Source organism: Cucumis sativus, chromosome 6, assembly GCF_000004075.3.
Source record: "Cucumis sativus cultivar 9930 chromosome 6, Cucumber_9930_V3, whole genome shotgun sequence".
NCBI lineage: Eukaryota > Viridiplantae > Streptophyta > Magnoliopsida > Cucurbitales > Cucurbitaceae > Cucumis > Cucumis sativus.
In genome coordinates this window covers 27,885,158-27,906,841 of record NC_026660.2, presented here as the reverse complement: position 1 = coordinate 27,906,841, position 21,684 = coordinate 27,885,158, and the positions used below count along the sequence as shown (strand labels likewise).

The 21,684-nt window shown below is 33.3% G+C and overlaps 3 protein-coding genes across 4 annotated transcripts; 1 reads left to right on the top strand and 2 right to left on the bottom strand.

Moving 5' to 3' along the window:
• Positions 1-1,639: 1,639 nt before the first annotated feature.
• Positions 1,640-6,728, bottom strand: LOC101221273 (26S proteasome non-ATPase regulatory subunit 4 homolog). The gene is made up of 10 exons (XM_004134808.3): positions 6,569-6,728; positions 6,289-6,402; positions 5,841-5,946; positions 5,362-5,476; positions 4,766-4,975; positions 4,356-4,668; positions 3,829-3,952; positions 3,094-3,197; positions 2,904-2,972; positions 1,640-2,136 (listed from the first exon to the last, which is right to left on the bottom strand). Exons 1-10 carry the CDS (start codon positions 6,578-6,580, stop codon positions 2,092-2,094), a joined length of 1,212 nt encoding a protein of 403 aa, XP_004134856.1. The 5' UTR covers positions 6,581-6,728; the 3' UTR covers positions 1,640-2,091.
• A 621-nt stretch (positions 6,729-7,349) lies between these two features.
• LOC101221593 lies at positions 7,350-10,027 on the bottom strand. Of its 2 annotated transcripts, none has more exons than XM_011659751.2 (6): positions 9,618-10,027; positions 9,402-9,482; positions 9,246-9,325; positions 9,077-9,147; positions 7,989-8,042; positions 7,350-7,658 (listed from the first exon to the last, which is right to left on the bottom strand). In XM_011659751.2, the coding sequence occupies exons 1-6, from the start codon at positions 9,911-9,913 to the stop codon at positions 7,524-7,526; spliced, it is 717 nt and encodes a 238-aa protein (XP_011658053.1). In that variant the 5' UTR covers positions 9,914-10,027; the 3' UTR covers positions 7,350-7,523. The 2 variants fall into 2 exon arrangements, with proteins under 2 accessions (XP_011658053.1, XP_011658052.1); XM_011659750.2 differs by having other exon boundaries at positions 9,402-9,485; positions 9,618-10,024.
• Positions 10,028-12,237: 2,210 nt separating this feature from the next.
• On the top strand, positions 12,238-21,402 carry LOC101221513. The gene is made up of 9 exons (XM_004134809.3): positions 12,238-12,533; positions 12,614-12,758; positions 13,213-13,303; positions 14,155-14,352; positions 14,467-14,705; positions 14,826-14,957; positions 15,609-15,676; positions 15,787-15,848; positions 16,279-21,402. The coding sequence occupies exons 1-9, from the start codon at positions 12,421-12,423 to the stop codon at positions 16,434-16,436; spliced, it is 1,206 nt and encodes a 401-aa protein (XP_004134857.1). The 5' UTR covers positions 12,238-12,420; the 3' UTR covers positions 16,437-21,402.
• Positions 21,403-21,684: the final 282 nt, after the last annotated feature.

Genomic DNA, 21,684 nt, shown 5'->3' with positions numbered 1-21,684 from the left:
TTCTCGTAACTAACCGCGAAGTGATTAGAACTAATTAGGAAAAATAGGCGGTCAATTTCCATGATACAAACATCAATCTTAATGATGAAAAGTCTTTGTTTGATTCGGTGAATTACGAGATTACGAAATCCAATCATATGGAAGGAAAAAGAATGAATGCATCTGTCGGTTTGGATAAGTAAATCTTGGGAACTGTTTCGTCAGTAGTTGGTAGGGAATTTATTGGCCATCACTTCAAGATAACAATTGGACTTCAGTGTAGAAAATCAATTATTCTTACCGCTTCTTTCTATATAGATTTTTTCCCTTTTTTTTCTCTCTTTTTGTCCTTTTCGTGAGTTTTAGGATGATTCGTAATTTGTTTATTTATTTATTTGCATTTTAAATTTTTGTCCAACTTTTTCTTTTATTTATTTCAATTTTCAATTCATGAGATGGAAGTCAAATTATTATATTTTGACTCAAAGATATATACACTTCACCAATCATTTCGATACCTCCAAAACCCATGCAATGTTAAACTAAATATATATATATTAAAAATTGCAAATTTTGTTGAAGTTAAGTTACGTATTTAAGATTAAGAAATTGGAAGTTTGGATAAGAAAAATTAATATAATGTGCAATTAAAAATATTAATGAGAGAGTTGTTTTTATTGCATAGTAGAGTATTGTAGATTGTTGTATCAAATATAGCAAAAAAATACATGTACATTTTATGAAAATAATATGACTTTTCTTTTTAATCTAACTTTAACTAAAACCTAACATACCTTGTTTTTAAATACAACAAAATAAATCAAAATAAAATAAAATTTTAGATTATACCAATACTAGTTATAGATATATTCATTAGTGTTAACATCTATAATTAATAGAAACTGAAGCAATGATATATTTATTTTTTAATAATTTTGCTTATAAGATGACAGTGAAAAGTTTATCAATTCCATCGTCCATTTTTCTCATAAAAAAATAAAATTAATTTGAAGTAATTTTCAACTGAGTAGGCACTATCATGGTTACTAAGTTTAAATAAGGACACCCATTGCCGTGTCCAATTCCAGAAAAAGTGAGGTCCAAAAAGAAAAGGACAAAAGGAAATTAGAAAATGTATTACACTTTGATCATCTATTGTATTTCATAGTATGCTATAATTTGAGTATTTGAGTATTTGAGTAAGTTGTTATTGTTCAATTTTAGATTGTGAGAATATGGGAAAGGTGTATGTAGGGGAGAAGGTTTAATGGTAAGGGTGTATGTAGGGAAGGCAGTCTGCACTGGTTCGTCAATTGCTTTCAAACATTTATTTTTTCAACAATATAGCCCATGAAATGATACATTCGACTTTGAAGAGAACAAAATTTAATTCTGAAGGAAAACGTGCAGATATGAACCAAAGAATTATTGTAGAAAGGGGTCTAATTGAAAAATACCAATTTATTTTATTTAAAATACGTATTTATATTATATCATTAATAATAAATATCTAAAAGAAATTGTCACTTCCAGTAAAATCTACGCTCTCTAATGAGAGCCAAAATTAGCTATTACCTAAGTTTAAGAACTTGTTCGAGAGAAGTGGCAGAATGGTGAAATCTAAACCATTGTTGAGACGTAGAACTTATAGTGGAAGGAGTTTAATAAAAAGTGAAATTGATGTTGATGTATGAACGAATTCGTTGGACTAAATATGGAGTAAAACGTCTAACTTCAAATAAACACAAAGCCCAAACTTTTAACTTAAGATATAACTTATAGTCAAACCTATTTTGTTTCTGACAAACATATGACTTTCATTGAATAAACAAAATGTGTTGAATGAGGAAGTGAAAAGTAGAAAGGAAAGTAATGTTCGGAGGAAGCAGCTGGATATCTCCTACTCTCACAATGAAGGACTTGTACGGCCTTCGTTTGACAATGAACAAGATATGAAGATCCAGAATGGAGGAAGGCACACTGCTGATGATACCGTATATTTTACCATCAAAAGATAACAATTTAGAAACGGGTGAGAATGGTGAGGAATTTGATAGTAGTCATCTTCCTAGACATTTGTGAATTCTGGCTGCAAATCCAACTTGAAATACCTCATTTCTCGTCTTCCTTTGATGATTTCTCTTCGTCTTTCTTATCCTGCACCCGACAATGACGCATGTGTAAAAGAAAATTCTTTGTTTAAATTCATTTATTCATGTCTTCATTGACTAGTTATTGTCGAAAATCTTTAGTTAATGCAATATATTCGAAAGATAGAAGGGTCAACACATCTAATTGAAAGACAAAAGGTGACGTCTTATTCAGGAAAATGATGGTGTAGTACTATAACACATCGTGAATGTTAGTTAATAACTTTCGACTCATTTTATAACCATTAGTTTTATAATTGTGAAGATAGAGCTTATAAAGCTGTCTTTTGATAACTGTTTAGAGTTTGGTTTTCGAAAATTGTACTTGTAATCCAACAACTTCTCTACCATGATTTACATCTTTTCTAACTAAATATATGAAATAAAATAAAGAAATTAATAGGTGAAAGTAGTGTCTATTGTCTCATTTTTCAAATTTGAATAATAAAAATGAAACTCGTGAAACTAAACCCAAATGGTTATATCAAGCAAAGGCTACGATTTTAGTTTTCCGTTTTTGAAATGTATGCTTGTTTGCTCCCAATTTCCTATTATCATTTTCACTTTCTTATAAAAACCAAACTTTCTAATCAAATTCTAAAAATAAAGACTACTTGATTTTTTTAATAAAGAGTCATTTATAAGCTTAATTTTAAAAATAAAAAGTAAAATGGTTATAAAAGGGGCTCTAAACTACTTTACCACGCCCTCTGATAAAAACAACTATCTTTGCAACTTAATCAGGTTAGATTTGCAGAAGTTTACACGACTCACCTCTGCTTGGCTTTGCATGGAAGCAAGCAAATCTTTTACAGAGGGATCATTTGGATCTACGCCGGGAAGCTGGGGAGAAAAAATCTTGTTAGTATTTGACTAGAAGCAGGAAAAACCAAAACGAGCAGCTTAAATTTCTCAATATAGAAAAGAAAACTGAGGGAGAAAAGCTGAAGTTATATAAACATACCGAAGCAAGAATAGAAGACACAAAAGACTGATCGGCCAACAATTTACTCATATCTGTCTGGCTTGACGAATCACTGGAGCCTTCCTGCACAGACAATTGAAGAGCTGCAAGCCAACTATCAGATAGATGGTTTTGTATGGACACATGTATAAAATATATTTATCAAGTCTAACCATCAAGTTAAGAATTACAATATGGATACCACACAACATGGCACATCACTTATAGAAAATCCAGGCAACGAACTCAGCATTAAGATATACATTTTTTCTAAATAATACCATCAGTTCAAAGACGTGCATAAAAAATAAGCATAGTGTATTATGTTTCCAAAATTTATTGTTCTAAATGTAAAAATATAAGTCTAACAAATGTTAGGCCCGCAGTTACTTGTACAATGTCTAATTGTCTATCTTGCTAATAAATGCTCAACACTCTTGAAAAGAGGCAAGTTATTCTTAATTTGAGCTTCTTCAACGGTCAACTATCATAATGGAACATTGGATTCCTCTAGTCCGTTACTCTTAATTTCTTATTAATCACCAACAGGTCACAAAAAATTAGTAGTTTTATGCAGCCTATTCGATAGTCTGGTAATCCTTTTCAGAAGTTTTCTTTAGAAACTCCAGTAATAAAAAGATGGTAGACGGAGATAAAACAGACAAGTATGCACTCATGAGTCATGAAAACCTAAAAATTGGGAAAAGGTGAAAGTGTGAAACACCAAAGACTAACCAAGTGCCAACTCAGGATCGTCTGATGCTGCTTCTGACATGTCAATATCTCGTATGTCACTGGTACCAGAAGGATTATCCATTGACATAGCAAGGGCTTGTTGTAGCAGTGCATTCTCATCATCCTATAATCCAGAATCATCTCAAATAATAAGAATTGTTTTAAACTTTCTGGCAATTACATACGTTGCAAAGGGTAGTGAAGATATTCAAATTAGAATAGAGGAAAGGGATCAATCTGTTCAGAGGCTAAAGGTTAAAATCATATTACTCTGAACAGTTAGATTTTAGAAGACAAGTCAAGCAAAATAATAATAGGAAAAAACTTGGGTGCATCCCGAATGCTCCACCACACAAAAGTAAAATAAAAATTACGTTTTTAAAAAATAAGTTTTAATCTTGTTTTTGTGTGGTGAAGAGATGAGGAGCATCTAGATAGATACAACCCAGAATGCACCGGATCATTGACCATAATAATAATAAAATAAAAACATGCAGTAATACAATACAATTTTCAGCTATACTGACCATTAAATCAGCAGCCTTGTTTTCAGCATCACTAGTCGCAAGGCCAGAGCGCTCGGTCATAGTTGCATCCTGTGAGCCAGATGGCTGCTCAGCTCCTTTTTCTTGCTTTGTATTCTCCTCTGCAGCCTTTTTCGCAGCTGCCTCTTGTCTGGCCCTCTCCTCTTCCATTGAAACTCTAAGAGCAAGGGCAAGTTCAGGATCTAAGTTGGGATCAACCCCAAAATCGAAACCAGATACGCCACCGGCAGCAGCTGCTGCTGCAGCTGCTGCAAAACCGCTTCCACCTTCGCCATCTCCAGTAAAGATAGGAGTACTGAAATCAAATTCGAAAACATAAAATCAGAATAAGAAGTGTGTTATAACACAAAAAATACAAAAGATCTTGAAATAGAACAGAGTCAAAACCCAACCTGATGAGTACGTCAGAGAGCACATTTGGACCAGCAGGAACATGAACAATGTGACTGGTGTCATTACTATTCACAGCTGCCAGAAGACTTTCCAGTTTCTCAGGTTTGCCATCATCTTCTTCGCCAAAATCAACAATGTCAAGGGCCACATTGTTCTTCTTCAACTTCCTTCCAATCATCTCCAGTAACTTTTTCTCGTGTTTGACAGGACTGCATCAGACATTGAGTAATGATAAATTAGAATATATTAAGAACTTAGTTTTGGAAAGTTAAAATTACATTTCTACGTTGATGGTAATAAATATCAGTGTGGACATCAAATCTACGTGATTTCTGACAGTTTGAGTAAATTGTTAGTTCATCAGTTTTCATCTTGATACTGCATAGTTTCTTTTTAAAAATAAATTAGATTTGTATTTAGGGTGAATAGCCCAAATTACTGGAGCCAACAGAGTATAATCATTACAGGCTATTGTGAGGTTCACCAATCAGCGAGGGTTATGCGAACGTGTAATTCAAAACATCATTCAACCAAATCTAACCTAAGCATAAACACCCCTATGCTTGAGAGGGTAAAAAAAATTAAAAGCACGTACCTGCCAACAAAAACTATAATCCTTTGTTGCTGCTTTTTGTTCTGACGATGCTTAAGAGCCAACTGAGCCACCTGGATGCCAGCTGCTAGGTTTATCTCACCCCCTATCTCCAAACCTATATTGAACGTTTGGGATAGTTTCAATGACTTAAAATATACAGAGATAGACTAAGACTAATACATTGTAGAAGAAAGCAATATGAACTAGGCAATTACTATCCAACAATATAATGCTTTGAAGTCCAGAAATAACCAGGACTCCAAGAGAAACTGGTGTGACTTCCACTCGATAACGATACAAATATAAGAAATTGAATCCTAAACCATCATTCAAAAGGAGCCCCGATTTTTATATTGAAAACAAAAGAAATGAGGAAGAAAAACAGAAAAATGGCAATACTCAATGACAGCAGATTGGTATCTGGTGGGTGGTAGGTCGCAATGCCACAAACTACAAGAACTATAACAAATGCAACTAACCGTGCATGCATGCCAGTATCTTGCCCAGGTCAGTGGTGGGCGTAACCAGCACACGAACACCTTTTCCCGCCATTGTGAGAACCCCAACCGTATTCTCTGGATTAGACTGTCAGAGCATAAACAAGTTCATTCACAATCAGAATAGCAATCATTGGAGAAACATACAGAGACTTGTCACTAGAAGCATATTCCAAATACAAAAAGCCTCCGATGGCACTTCTTCTAACAGAACAATTGTCTGAATGTGGATGTACATAACCAGACACGCTACAAAATTTGACCCGAAATCATGAGCTACAGAGGGAGTGAGCAGCCACCATGCGGTGTTCAGATGATAAAATAAGAAAATGCAACAGAATCCCAATTGATCAATAATGCAGAATCTTCTTCAATTCTAGAGACTCCCGCCAACTAGGAGAAATCAAGAGACGAGTTCAAGATCAGTTACCTGCGTCTTAGCTCCACAAATAAGATTGATGGCATCTGCTTGAGCTTGAAATCTTGAAGGAGCGTAATCGCCATTACGCATCCATTCGGAATTGTCAATACAGATCATAGTCGCCTGAGTCAATCGAGACAACGAAAGTCACATTAGTAAAACCCTAACTTGCGAAAAACAATAGCAGGAAAATCACATCGTCCTGAAATTTAGAGAATGAAAACTCGGCAACTTTAAGCAAAATCAAATATTGAAAAAGGAAAAACAGAAATTGAAAGATGGAATAAACCTCGAGCACCATCGTTGAAGAGGTAGAACTACGAAAGATGAATCTGGCGCTAACGCAACACTTCGATCTTCCCTGCAAACCTTTGCTTGTTCGCTGAGCCAAAGGGGATCCAATCTGGTGCTTCGCAATGTGATAGGTTGGTCCTCTAAAACGAATCACAAGACCCCACGTAATAGTCTTCTTTGATAGACTGATCGGGCCAAAAGGACATTCGAGAAAGAAAACTAACTACTTGATACGGCGTCGTCTTCGTGTGGACAGTTTTCCCCGTTTGAATGTGATATAAAATAAGTCATGGAAAATATATTTTAAACAACTTTGGATTTCTTTTCTTTTTTTTGTTTCAAACGTATTGAATTAACATGGGAGAGTTTATTACATCAGTTGAACTAAATTAATTTTGACATAAATTTTAAAATTTAAAAAGGAGAAAAACAAAAAGAGGTAAAAACAAATATCACTCGACAAACAAACCTTAAATCTTAACCGAGAGTTGCGTGATTAAAAAGGTTCATCAACTTGTAATTACAAACAAAAATTGTCATGAGAAAGCTTCCACTTAGTTAGATTTAAATATATTATGAAAATAACTAATATCTAAATAACGTTGGAAGTCAGGTTGAAACTTTTTAGATAACCAACTCAACAAGTTTTTGTGTTGGTTCAAAACGTATTTCTCAATCTCAATCTTACCCAATTTCTAAATCATGTATATCGCTATAAAATAAAATATTAGCTCGGTGATAACTTAGAGAAGTTTCTTATATTCTATACTTTGATCGATGTAGAATAATAGATTCATAAATATCATAGCAACGGAAAAGTTAAACTACAAAGAAAATTAAAGATGAAAAAGAGTTTATTCATCGCGGAAGATGTTACATTAATAATGATTTGATGCAAATTATGAATACAAACATATGCATCAAACACAATCACAAGCATGTAGGTCATATCACAGTTCATTAGTTTTACGATCCTCGATTACTTTTGGATCATTTGTTAGCTTCTCGATTGGGTTAGCTACCGGTAATGCATTATCCAACCAAGCTAGATGTCCTCCACCTAAATCTTTCAAGTGTTTGTAACCCTGCAATCTCAATTCACGTCATATAATTCATCCATCAGTTAAATGCTCATGGTCAATTCAGTTTTTCTAGTTTGGATGAAATTTAAAATTTAATCAAAATCTTATTTACAAGACACTCTAACTATATCATAAGATATAGACTATTATTGGATGAATTTTAAGTTTGATAAAATTTTAATTTAGCTTTTAAAAAACCATCTAGGGATGTAAAAAAAAACATGAAAATTAAGCATATTGAAGATTGTATGAAAATAATTACAGATTCTTAATTTATATATGAAATAAAATCCAACTAATAGCTATCAAAGTAATATTTTGCGTATAACTTACATCATTCTGGAGTTCTTCAATGGCGAGCAATGATCTTACACCACTCCGGCAACCCTATTAAAATCATGGTTTAAAATCCACAAAATACTAAGAAATCTAAGATGGAATTTTAATTAGCTATACCCTTATATTTTAATCAATGTACACAAATTGGAAGCTATACCTAACGTCATTTGCAACATTGTGCATAAAAATTGACACGACAATGGATAAATTTTGATTTTGTAAAGACTCAACTCAATGAGATGGGATGAAATAGATTATAACAATTACTTGAATATATAATCTAATGTCAATTGACTAATTAATAGTATATAATATCAAGCCTCCTCTATTTTTTAACTACCATGACCATTTCCAAATTTTATTATAATTTAAATGCTCAACCATCCACATATCATTAATCTTTAAAACACACGTTCCAGTGATATTTAAATTTTCAAATCTTCAAAATATAAATCATTTACAATATGTATCTACAATTAACAAGTTAACAATAGATTAAATATTAAATTTTAAAAAAATTAACGACAGACGATATATTAAATGAAAAAAAAGGGTTATGTAATATTTTACCTCTAATAAATCAATTGAATTTAAATGTATAGGAACAATAATGTTACCTACTTCATTCAAATCTTTAATTTTTAATAATTCTCTAAATTTGCTAAATAAATAGCATTTCAAATATTAAATTTTGTAGAGACGTTTCAGATATAGTCGAAATCAGAATATTTATAAAATGTATTAATTTTTTAAATTTTATCTATAAAAAATATATAGACACAATAATTTGTATAAACCCAATTTTTTCATTTACAACCATTCTTCTAAATTCTAATTAATTCATCATGCGTACACTTCAATATATATAGAGAGAGAGATTTGGTTGATTAGATATTTAGGTGACATACACTTGGTACGTTTTTTCTTAATGTAATTTATACTTTATGGATGCTTTTTGGATTTAACATGGACGACAGATAGGAATTTTTAGAGATTGGAGTCATAATTTAACTAATATTTAGTGAAAAGAAAACATACTAAAGAAATAGTGGAAAAGCTTTTTAAGAGAGAAATGAAGTTACCACGACGAGGCGGTCGTCTTTCTTAAATACGGCCGATACTTCCGCCAGAAACTGAGCATTTTTCACCCTACCTGAACATATCACCGCCGCAAATGTCAGTCACCTTACCGGAAAAAAAAAAGAAGGGAACATCAAGGGAATATGGAATCGATTATTAAAAATAGTTCACCATTAGGAGAATTTAACAGATATGGAATATTAACAATCCTCTCCGTCGCCATATGCCCTTCCTTAAACTCCTCAACAGTCCTAACCAAAATCCACACCAATAATCTCAGCAAAATCAACCGAAATATACCAAGAAAAAAACCAACACAAAATCAACCTGACGTCGAGAAAAGCGTAGCCGGAATGGAGCAGATTATCGGCAGTTTTGACGTCGACGGTGACGATTCCGGAATCGGAACTGCTGAAAACGAGAAAACAGAAAAGAAATCCAAATGGAAGAAGGAGAATCGTATTAGCATTCATTGGAATAAAAAAGATGGAAACGGTAGGGGGAGTAAAAGGTTGAAATTATTATAATAAAGAGATTGGAGACCTATCGAGGGAGCCCATGATTGGAGGGCGAATTCCGGCGGTTCGAAATCCGTGGGCGGTTTTTAAAGTTGGAGACTGCGGCGGGAGAAGAACGGCGGCGGAAACAGCCGGTAAATTCTGATGGCGAAGAAGAACGTTGAAATTTCTTTTTATAGTGAGATATGATTCCGATCGTTGCTGGTTTGTAGGACGACATGTCGTTTTGCAACACCTGCCGGAGAAAAAAGAGGGAGTGGGATTGGGTTGGAGATGACTCCACTTCCTCAATTGAAGAATGATGGCATTGGCTTGTTTCATTGGCAGTGGAAAACGATGAATCGGATTCCTAATTTTAAATTTTTTGTTGATAGTGTAACTTTTTAGATTGGTGTGGGCATTTACATAGTCGGCCAACTTTAATTAATTGGGTTTGATTTGATGGATTGCTTGTGATAATGACGAACCTAATTTTGTAAAGGTTTAATTCTTTTTGGTATATTGTTGAAGATTTGATTTCAGTCGTTTTGTGTGAATTTAATTTGGACTCTTTCTTGTGTAGTGGTGTGTTATGTTTGTTATTTTTGTCTATAGGTGTATGTTTTGTTCAAGTCACGGGTTGGGTTCGCTTTTACTTTGTTGCTTTTTGCTTCTTAACTTTCTTCCTTCCATTCACGCCTCATTACTTTTCTATTTTTGTTATTCTATTTTGACATTCTTTTTTTCTGAGGAATCATTCACATTTCTTCACTCTTAAACCTTTTAACAGTGTAATTATTTAAAGCCAAACATGGTTAAATATAACAAAAAAAATTGTTAGTGATATATATATAAAAATGTCTCGTTTTCCATCTCTAATAAAAAATGATATGTTAATATATTGATGATTTACTTTGTTTATAGACAGTGATATAAATCTATTAGTGGATAAATTCAAAATTCTAAAATTTTGCTAGTACATAAATATTATATTTTATTTTGTTATTTTTAAAAATGGGTAGAGATAGTTTTTCTTTTTGGATGAATATTTATTATTACTTTTTTAATAAAATACAGTAAACGTAATTGAATAACTAAATTTAAATAGAGATTGGAAGTTGGTTTTGAAAAATACTAAATAAAATAAATAACAAGCTCTTTATACCTAAAATTAGTGACATTTTTTTAAATAGCAAAATAAATTAAAATATTTACAAACTTACTATCCGTGATAAAATTTGTTATAAATTAGTAAATATTTTGGAAAGTCGCTCATTTTTTTTTATTTTTCCCTTAAAATTCAAATTATATTGCCATCAAATTTAAATATTTTGTCTTTTTTTTTTTTACAATTCTTCACTTTATATATTATCTTAAGGTTCATTTAAAATATTAAAAGGAAAATTGAATATGTAAAAGTAGAAGAAGAAAATTAGTAATTTAATTTTTTTCCCTAAAAAGATATCAAAATGAGATTAGGGATTCAACGTTTTAATTTGAATTAAGATTCTAAAAATAAAGTGGAAATGTATAGAATTCAACTTTGGTTATGGACAACAAATATTTGAAACTTTGACATCGATGAATCTGTTGATGTTTTAATTTCATATAAGAATATTGATAAAATTGTATATAAAAATCAATAAAAGAATGCAAAATATATACTTTGGTAGAGAAAACTACTTTTAAAATGTTTACAAATAACACAATTTACTTATAACAGATAGGATAGAAATATATCATACATTTTTGTCTACAATATTTTAATATATTTTGTAAATATTTTTATCAAAATATTATAAAATTAATAAATAAATACTTTAAAAACTATAAGTGTGATAAAGTGCTAATTATTTATATAATATTTATATTAATGACAATTTATTGTCTTCGGTCACAATAAAAACCATTAAAGTCAAACTAAAAATTATATATAAATATGGATGAAAATGTTAACAAGCAGAAATAAGTGAACACATAAACTCTAGTTTTATTTTTATTGTTCTTATAATTCAAGCCCTACCACCATTGCAAGCACAAGCTATATTTGTTCGAGACGAATATATATAGTGGTACACAAATATGTACAGTGGTATATGAAGTGAGTTTTGAAAATCTAACATGTTTTTATCTTAAATCAATTATATAACAATTTTTAAATGAAAACGAATTTTATAATCATAGTTATTTATACCATTCAAACGAATTTATAAACTAAAATTAATGTACCATTAGAACATTAAGAGGAATGACTATTTAAGATGTTAATAACTACTTATTAGTTATTACTATGTAAAATACAATTTAGTACAAATTTAGTTCATAATCCTTTTCTTTCTATTAGATGTTGAATATTTTTTTCTCAAACAAAAAGTAATTTACATCTAAATATACTATTACTAGATAATTTACTCTACAACATAAATTATTAGATTTTTTTTAAAAACAACAGATTTTACAAAATATTTAAAATTTATAACAAATTCTATCATATAATAAACTGTTAGAATATAAATTTTGTAAATATTTTAATTTATTTTGTTATTTTAGAAATGTGTTGCAACTATTATAAACTTAGGAGGCTGTAATAATTAAAAAACGGCCCGAAACCCTCCCTCACTCTACTAATTAACTTTGGCATATTGCATATAAATAAAAATGGAAAAGTAGCAGGCGGGCTTTCACGGGACGAAACAGTGACACAAAATCGCGTCCCGGAAACGCGGTTTCAAAACCCACATTCCCAGTTCTACGAATCGCCGCGACCGTTGTAAACCCTAGTTCAAGATTCAAATCCTCTCCACTTTCTTTCTTCCATTGATTTCGGCTTTGCCTTATAGTCCTAATCTATGGAGGAACCTTCTACATCGCCGTTGCCAGCGGCGTTTCTTGATTTTCTTAAGGAGAATGGTCTGGACCCTTCCATTTACTCCGCTACTGATTCCACTCCTCGTTATGTCAGGTACTTCGATGCTCAATTAATTCCAATTGGTGGTTTATGTTTTTGGTTATCCGTTTTGTTTAATTTGTCTCAATGGCAAGGTTGAAGCCTGGTTATAAAGCCGATGTCGAGGAGATAGAGGACGAGATCAAGTGCAAGCTTGAGAAAGTCAGTTGGCTGCCTGGATTCTATTCGCTTCCGCCTGATGTGCAAATTGCTGGTTCTCATGCTTACAAAACAGGAAAGGTGAGGAAATTCAACATCAGCTTTGGGTCCTTGGTAATTCGGGATTTGTGAAATTTTTATCTGTAAGTTATTGCTTACGAATAATGCACGTGTGGGAAAGAGTTGCTTATATCAGTTTTCCTTTTGGCATTTTTTTCATACAATTCAGTAAATTGGATCGAGGAAGTGAATAACTCCAGGATTTAATGTTGCTGCCTAACGTAGATGTAATTGGATTCTGAATGTTCGATGTTGTACATTTGATTCTGAGTCTTTTTTTTTTCTTCTTTGATACCATAATTGTTGTAAATGGAAGAGTAAATTAATTTGCACATTTGTCTATTGCAACTTTGCACTTCATTCAACGATGAAACGGCCCAATAAATAGACAGTCAAAGTGTAGTTGGCATAGGTGGCAATAACCAATTAAAAATAAAGTATAATATAAATATTTACCATTTGTTTTTTCATTCAGATATATGGGATAGATGCAGCTTCCGGTGCTGCTGTAACTGCCTTGGACATTTTACCGGGAAACCATGTTCTCGATCTTTGTGCAGCTCCAGGTAATGCTTCTTTCTGGCTTTTTGATGAATAGTTAGTTATACACGCGCCGCAGAGTATGCACAATGTGTAGATCAAAGTGATGTAAAACAGTCAAATTGCTACCAACTTCATTGTTAGGTTCATCTAAGGAGGAGGACAATAACGATAGTGTAAATTGTATAATCACCAACAATTTAATATTTTTAGAATGGATATGAATAGACAGGAAAGTTTTTTCTTCCTCGCAATGTTGACAACTAAGTCAGGACCTCAGGGGACCTATTTTAACCGTGCTATACCTACATCAGTTTTAATCACATTCAAATAAAATAAACAACCTTGAGAATTCTATGCGACGTTTAGTCTCAAAATTCCAAGCTGGATTAGTGACGGGCAAGGTCCCCAAGGATGAAAAGTTCTAGACTTGAACTTTTGATCCTCTCATGTCTCAATCAGTAAAATATGTAGGCTAAAAGAAGGGACCTTCGTTTACTCAGTTTAAATTTGGAAGCATCTTGAATGGGGAAGGCGTCAATAGATGCATAGTCTAGAAAGTTTAACTGTAAAAGTTGTTAAAGGAAAAGGATTTCCGGCCATTCATATAAAATATAAATACACATATTTTTTTGATAACGATGAACAGCAAAAGTATGGTCTTAACTCAAGATTTGAATTAGAGTGGAGCAAGTGAATTTAGTGTTTCAGTTACCCGAATGAATAAAATTAATGTCTATGTATCACACTGTTAAATGTTCATTTAATGTAACACACTGTGTAGTGAACAATAAGTTTGGTGCAACTTATTATTAGATATTTGAATAACTAATCATTCAGTCATCTAGTTCTCACATGTGCGTGTCATTACATTCAGGGGCCAAACTTTGCATGATCGTAGACCTTCTTGATGGTTTGGGTTCTGTAACCGGAGTAGATGTTTCACAGCATCGTTTAGCTGCTTGTAGAACAATGCTGCAAAAATATGCTCTTGGTGATATTTGCCGACTTTTTGTTGCTGATGGAGCAACGTTTTCTCTCACTCCCGTGAATGTTACTTCAGAGTCTAAATTTGGTAACCACTTGTCGTTAAATACCTTTATCATTATTATTAAATTGTAACGAGCAACTATTCACTAGTCATCTTTCTGTTTCTTTAATTAGTTATGATCTGTTTAGTCTCATGTAGGTGAATCTACCTTAGAAGATAGCGTTGACAGATTGAGGGAGTGGACCTCCAGAAAATCTTGGAAGGAAAGGAAAAAAACAGCCAAAGCAAAACAAACTGTTTCTGCGGAGTTAGTTCAGAGCGGTCAGGATCCAGAACTCATCTTTTATGGGCTGAAATCTGGTGTGGTTGGGTTCACTAAGAGTGAAATTTACCGAAGCCCTCCAGAAAATGAGTTGTTGAGCTATGGGTATGATAGGGTGAGCTTTGCTTATTGTCCTCCCTACTTCTCCACCTCTCCTTTTTTTTAAGAATTGTCATTCTTGTGCTTTTGGTACTGTCCTGTGAATTTCTGGATTGATGATGTTGACATTTATTAGGTCCTAGTGGATGCCGAGTGCACTCATGATGGCTCTATAAAGCATATCCAGAAATTTGAAAGTTGGGGTTGGACATCGTTTCAGCGCAGAGTATTGGACGCTGAGAGAACAGATAATTTGACTGTACTTCAGGTACTCGTAAAGTTAATCAGACTCTATAAGGCATGACTGTTAGGATCTTCCCAGTCTTTTGCTAAATTTTAAAAGAACATAGATGTTAAAACTAGATGTCCGTGCATTAGAAATGAAAATGGCAATAGTTGGATAATAGATTACCTTTCCTTATCACTGGCAAGTATGTGATGACACCTTGATCTTATTAAATCTAAAACTTCGGAATAATGTGATTAATATCTTCTCTCTCTTGCCTTCGCTTTAAGTTTGGAAAAGTCTTCACTAATAGAAAGAGAGCATCTTAACCATCATGGATTAGCCGAATGGTAAAAAAGGAGCACTCAATAAGGGGTTAAGAGGTTATGACTTCAATCCATGGTGACCACTTACGTAAGAATTAATATTTTACGAGTTTCCTTGATACCTACATGTTGTTGGGTTAGACAGGTTGTCTCATGAGAAATTCATTTATATAATGGTCAAAGTGTATGTAAACTAGTTAGGGTACTTACGGTTAAAAAAAAAAAAGAAGAAAAGAGAGAACATCTTTGGAAACTACTTAAATTTTCTTCTTGTACTCAGAGCTTCTGAATGACATTTTGTCTATAAAAAGAATTCTTAAATGTACAATTGTCTTGAATGATATGTTGGTCTTTTGTTCTGTTGCAGTTAAGACTCCTTGCCAATGGTTTTAGGTTGCTCAAATCTGGTGGGATACTTGTCTACAGCACTTGCAGGTTCTTTCCACTGGCTGCAGCTTTTTTTCACACAAAATAATATAAAAATCAAGAAGAAAACACATACACATGCGTGACATACACTAAACTGTAATCTTTCTTGTGGTCAGTCTGACCGTAGCACAGAACGAGGATGTGGTGGAACAGTTTCTCAAGGATAATGCTTCCGCAGGTAAGGTTTTCTCTAGTATTTGGCATTTCACGAATGAGACTAATATTTCTTAAACTTTGACAAGACTCGAATCTTAAAAACATTTTTCTTAAGTACTTAGCAGTGTTTAGAGCAAGATAATAGAATAATGAGCTTGAAGGAGTTAGAAACTGTTGAAGCTCATGATACAAGGAGTTGACAAAGTATAAAATTGAGGTTTAGTACCGGTGAGACTCACAAACTATTTAACCCAAACAAGAAGTGAAGTTCACACGTCCAACTTTTCAATTATTTTTTTAACTGCTTCTCAACTCATTGGACCAAAAACACTCGTAGAAATTCATTTCCAAACAAGCTCTACGACTAGTGGTTACTAGGTTTTAAAGTACTTAAAAGTTCATTCCAAACTGGCCTATGACTGACATTCATTCCTCTTTTTCCGACCCTTTAGAGTTGCAGGAGATAGAAGTTGCCAGAAATTGGCCATGTAAGAGCGGAGGAATACCAAAAACCTTACGCTTTGATCCTTTGACATCACAGACAAGTGGGCTTTTTGTAGCGAAATTCTTGAAGATAAGCGGAATAAAAAAGCGTGAATCACGTGGTTAGATCTCATTCTGGTGTTAATTGGGGATTTTGATAATTTAATCAACTTTGCTGGACAGTGCTTGAGACGTGAAAAAGAAAGGTATAATATTTATTACACAATCGTTCATCAAATTAAGTCAATTCAAAATTAAGCTAAGCCATACCCCTTTTTAAAACTTCATATTATAATGTTAACCAATAGAGTGTGAGACCATATTTGTATTGCTTCATTTTTCTTTGGCTCTATTCTGACACCTTATTTATTTATTGTTATTTTTAATAGAGATTGATTGCAGGAAACTTATTTAATTGAAATTAACTTTGTCCATGCCCTTGCATTTATTAACCATTTCTTTTTTCCTTTCTTTGAACACATTTGATGATTTGTATATTCAGCTTCCGATCTCAGGTATTGTAATGTTTTTGTTGCTTTTTCTCCCTCTTCTTTAGATAAAGAAACATATAGTTGCTTTTGTTATTTTGTTCTTGTTTTTTCAAAATTTAAAGAAACATGACCGTTAGAGTATGAAATTTTAGTCAATTAAATTTTACCACATCATCACACCAAATATTGTGATAATTATTTTTTTATTGGATTTTTGGATATGTGTATTCAACCAAATCCAATTTAGATCCAATAAACAAATGAACTCAAGTCCAAGTCCAACAAACAAATAGGTTTAAGTCCAAGTCCAACAAACAAATGAGTTCAAGTCCGAGTTCAACAAACAAATGGGTTCAAGTCCACCTAAAACTCATGAAATTTCTCTATAAATAGAGACATTTGTCATCCAAGATCTTGGATTGAAAGAAGAATTGAATATTCAAACTTCTACAAGTTCTCAAGACGTGTAAATCTATATCAACCTCGAGATCAATATCTTCTGAAAGATTGAAGACTTGAAGATTAATTTTTTTTAGATTTCAGAAGATCGAAGTTCAAATCGACTTGCAACTACAACATTCTAAAGATCGAAGATCGAGAAGCCTTAAGTTGTTAACTTGTATTCGAGAGAAAACATCAAAAGTCTAAATATTAGATATTGTATTTATAATATTCATCAATATATCAAAGTTCAATTTTGTGAATTACATTTTTTCGAAATCTCGTGTGAACATTTTGACGCGCCCAGTAGGATTATCTCTACCTTTTATCTCTCTCTTTTAAAGAACATCTCGAAAGAAAGCATGACATTTTAAGGAAACACTTTCAAAGCTCTAGGCGACATCAGTAAGCGACCAAATACTCATAGCCGCTCAAGGAGATTTCATTCATCTGAAGATATGCCACCCGTCAAAGTCGCAAAGAATATTTGGGAACAAAATTTCAGTCTACTAAAAGGTGGAATTGTAATTAAAGAAAATTCTGTGATTCAGAAACACATCTTCTAAACACCCAAATGGGGAGGTACCTCATCTTTTATAATGTCAATTATGTTGACTGGCGTGGATACAAACGAAAATAGAATGACAGAGCTTGAAAAGCAGGTCAACATGCTTGTGAAGGCACTTGAAGAGAAAGACTACGAGATTGAATCGCTAAAGAATCATATTAAGAGTCGTGACGCTGCTGAATGGAGTCACACACATACTGTCAAGAATGCTAACAAAGGGAAGACAATTGTGCAAGAAAGTCAACCACAAAATTCAACTTCAATTGCATCTCTGTCTGTCAAGCAATTGGAGGAGATGATTGCAAACTCCATCAAAACTCAATATGGTGGACTTGCTCAAACTTTCTCTTTGTATTCCAAGCCGTATACGAAGAAGATCGACAACCTAAGAAAAAGATTTGAGAAAAAAAACGTAAAGGCATTCTTTCCAAAAAGACGAATGACTGAGGGATTTGACCCAAAAGCATATAAATTGATGACAAATGCGGGTTATGACTTCACAACTCGCACTGAGCTTAAAAGCGTGAAATATTCGTTGAAAGTTTTCACAATTGGAGCATACAAAATCATCGATCAAGAAGGATTACGAATTGGCCCAATCACCGATAAATTTCTCAAGAAGTTTTATGCTTAATTTTGTTTTGTAAAAAAAAACATTAAACTACGTTGTGACTTGATTCCTATGTTATAAAAAAGGTACGTAGGCAACTTAAGATTCACTTTAAGTTCAGTCACATGAAAAAAAATCATTGAACTACGTTATGACTTGATCCCTTTGTTATAAAAAGGGTACGTAGGCAGCTTAATATTCACTTTAAGTTCAGTCACATGAAAAAAAAAATTGAACTACGTTATGACTTGATCCATATGTGATAAAAAGGGTACGTATGAAGCTTAAAGTTCACTTTAAGTTCAGTCACATGAAAAAAAAAAAAACTATTGAACTACGTTATGACTTGATCCCTATGTTATAAAAAGGGTACGTAGGCAACTTAAGGTTCACTTTAAGTTCAGTCTCAGTCACATGAAAAAAAACCATTGAACTACGTTATGACTTGATCCCTATGTTATAAAAAGGGTACGTAGGCAACTTAAGGTTCACTTTAAGTTCAGTCACATGAAAAAAAAACCATTGAACTACGTTATGACTTGATCCTTATGTTATAAAAATGGTATATAGGCAGCTTAAGGTTCACTTTAAGTTCAGTCATAGATGTAACATTCGTTGAAGGCACTGTAGGACAGGCACCTCCTCTGAAGGGAGGATTCTCGATGTCTTTGCCATCCACTTTCATCTTGTCTCAACAAATCATCTCGGCTGGTTTTGCAGCTGGTGTCTTCGAAATACCAACTTTCTCAATGGCCGTATCAGTCATATGAGAACCAGTTAGTGATTCATCACTATCTATATCTATAAGTCCTTCAAGATGATCGTCCAAAGGTGATTGCAGAAATAAGCAATAGATAAATCGCTCACGAAGAAGATGAACAGTAAAAGAAAAGTATTAAAGAAGGAAAAGATGCAAAGCAATGGTGGGACATCGGGAATTCCCATAGCACTCGAGCCCCTTCCACAAGATTCATCACCTGATGTCTTCCCTTTCTTCAAAGGTCTTTTCCAATGACGATCACTTTTGCTGCTGTCACTCTCCCCTTTATGCTCCGCCATGTCCTTCTTGGTGAGTTAGTGCTTGCAGTAAGAAGACCTATCATCACGACGAGACATATGAGAAATAAATTCACATATAAATGGGACGGACCCTACATCGTCAAAAAGTTTTCACAATTGGAGCATACAAAATCATCGATCAAGAAGGATTACGAATTGGCCCAATCACCGATAAATTTCTCAAGAAGTTTTATGCTTAATTTTGTTTTGTAAAAAAAAACATTAAACTACGTTGTGACTTGATTCCTATGTTATAAAAAAGGTACGTAGGCAACTTAAGATTCACTTTAAGTTCAGTCACATGAAAAAAAATCATTGAACTACGTTATGACTTGATCCCTTTGTTATAAAAAGGGTACGTAGGCAGCTTAATATTCACTTTAAGTTCAGTCACATGAAAAAAAATATTGAACTACGTTATGACTTGATCCATATGTGATAAAAAGGGTACGTATGAAGCTTAAAGTTCACTTTAAGTTCAGTCACATGAAAAAAAAAAAACTATTGAACTACGTTATGACTTGATCCCTATGTTATAAAAAGGGTACGTAGGCAACTTAAGGTTCACTTTAAGTTCAGTCTCAGTCACATGAAAAAAAAACCATTGAACTACGTTATGACTTGATCCCTATGTTATAAAAAGGGTACGTAGGCAACTTAAGGTTCACTTTAAGTTCAGTCACATGAAAAAAAACCATTGAACTACGTTATGACTTGATCCTTATGTTATAAAAATGGTATATAGGCAGCTTAAGGTTCACTTTAAGTTCAGTCATAGATGTAACATTCGTTGAAGGCACTGTAGGACAGGCACCTCCTCTGAAGGGAGGATTCTCGATGTCTTTGCCATCCACTTTCATCTTGTCTCAACAAATCATCTCGGCTGGTTTTGCAGCTGGTGTCTTCGAAATACCAACTTTCTCAATGGCCGTATCAGTCATATGAGAACCAGTTAGTGATTCATCACTATCTATATCTATAAGTCCTTCAAGATGATCGTCCAAAGGTGATTGCAGAAATAAGCAATAGATAAATCGCTCACGAAGAAGATGAACAGTAAAAGAAAAGTATTAAAGAAGGAAAAGATGCAAAGCAATGGTGGGACATCGGGAATTCCCATAGCACTCGAGCCCCTTCCACAAGATTCATCACCTGATGTCTTCCCTTTCTTCAAAGGTCTTTTCCAATGACGATCACTTTTGCTGCTGTCACTCTCCCCTTTATGCTCCGCCATGTCCTTCTTGGTGAGTTAGTGCTTGCAGTAAGAAGACCTATCATCACGACGAGACATATGAGAAATAAATTCACATATAAATGGGACGGACCCTACATCGTCAAAAAGTTTTCACAATTGGAGCATACAAAATCATCGATCAAGAAGGATTACGAATTGGCCCAATCACCGATAAATTTCTCAAGAAGTTTTATGCTTAATTTTGTTTTGTAAAAAAAAACATTAAACTACGTTGTGACTTGATTCCTATGTTATAAAAAAGGTACGTAGGCAACTTAAGATTCACTTTAAGTTCAGTCACATGAAAAAAAATCATTGAACTACGTTATGACTTGATCCCTTTGTTATAAAAAGGGTACGTAGGCAGCTTAATATTCACTTTAAGTTCAGTCACATGAAAAAAAATATTGAACTACGTTATGACTTGATCCATATGTGATAAAAAGGGTACGTATGAAGCTTAAAGTTCACTTTAAGTTCAGTCACATGAAAAAAAAAAAAACTATTGAACTACGTTATGACTTGATCCCTATGTTATAAAAAGGGTACGTAGGCAACTTAAGGTTCACTTTAAGTTCAGTCTCAGTCACATGAAAAAAAAACCATTGAACTACGTTATGACTTGATCCCTATGTTATAAAAAGGGTACGTAGGCAACTTAAGGTTCACTTTAAGTTCAGTCACATGAAAAAAAACCATTGAACTACGTTATGACTTGATCCTTATGTTATAAAAATGGTATATAGGCAGCTTAAGGTTCACTTTAAGTTCAGTCATAGATGTAACATTCGTTGAAGGCACTGTAGGACAGGCACCTCCTCTGAAGGGAGGATTCTCGATGTCTTTGCCATCCACTTTCATCTTGTCTCAAACAAATCATCTCGGCTGGTTTTGCAGCTGGTGTCTTCGAAATACCAACTTTCTCAATGGCCGTATCAGTCATATGAGAACCAGTTAGTGATTCATCACTAT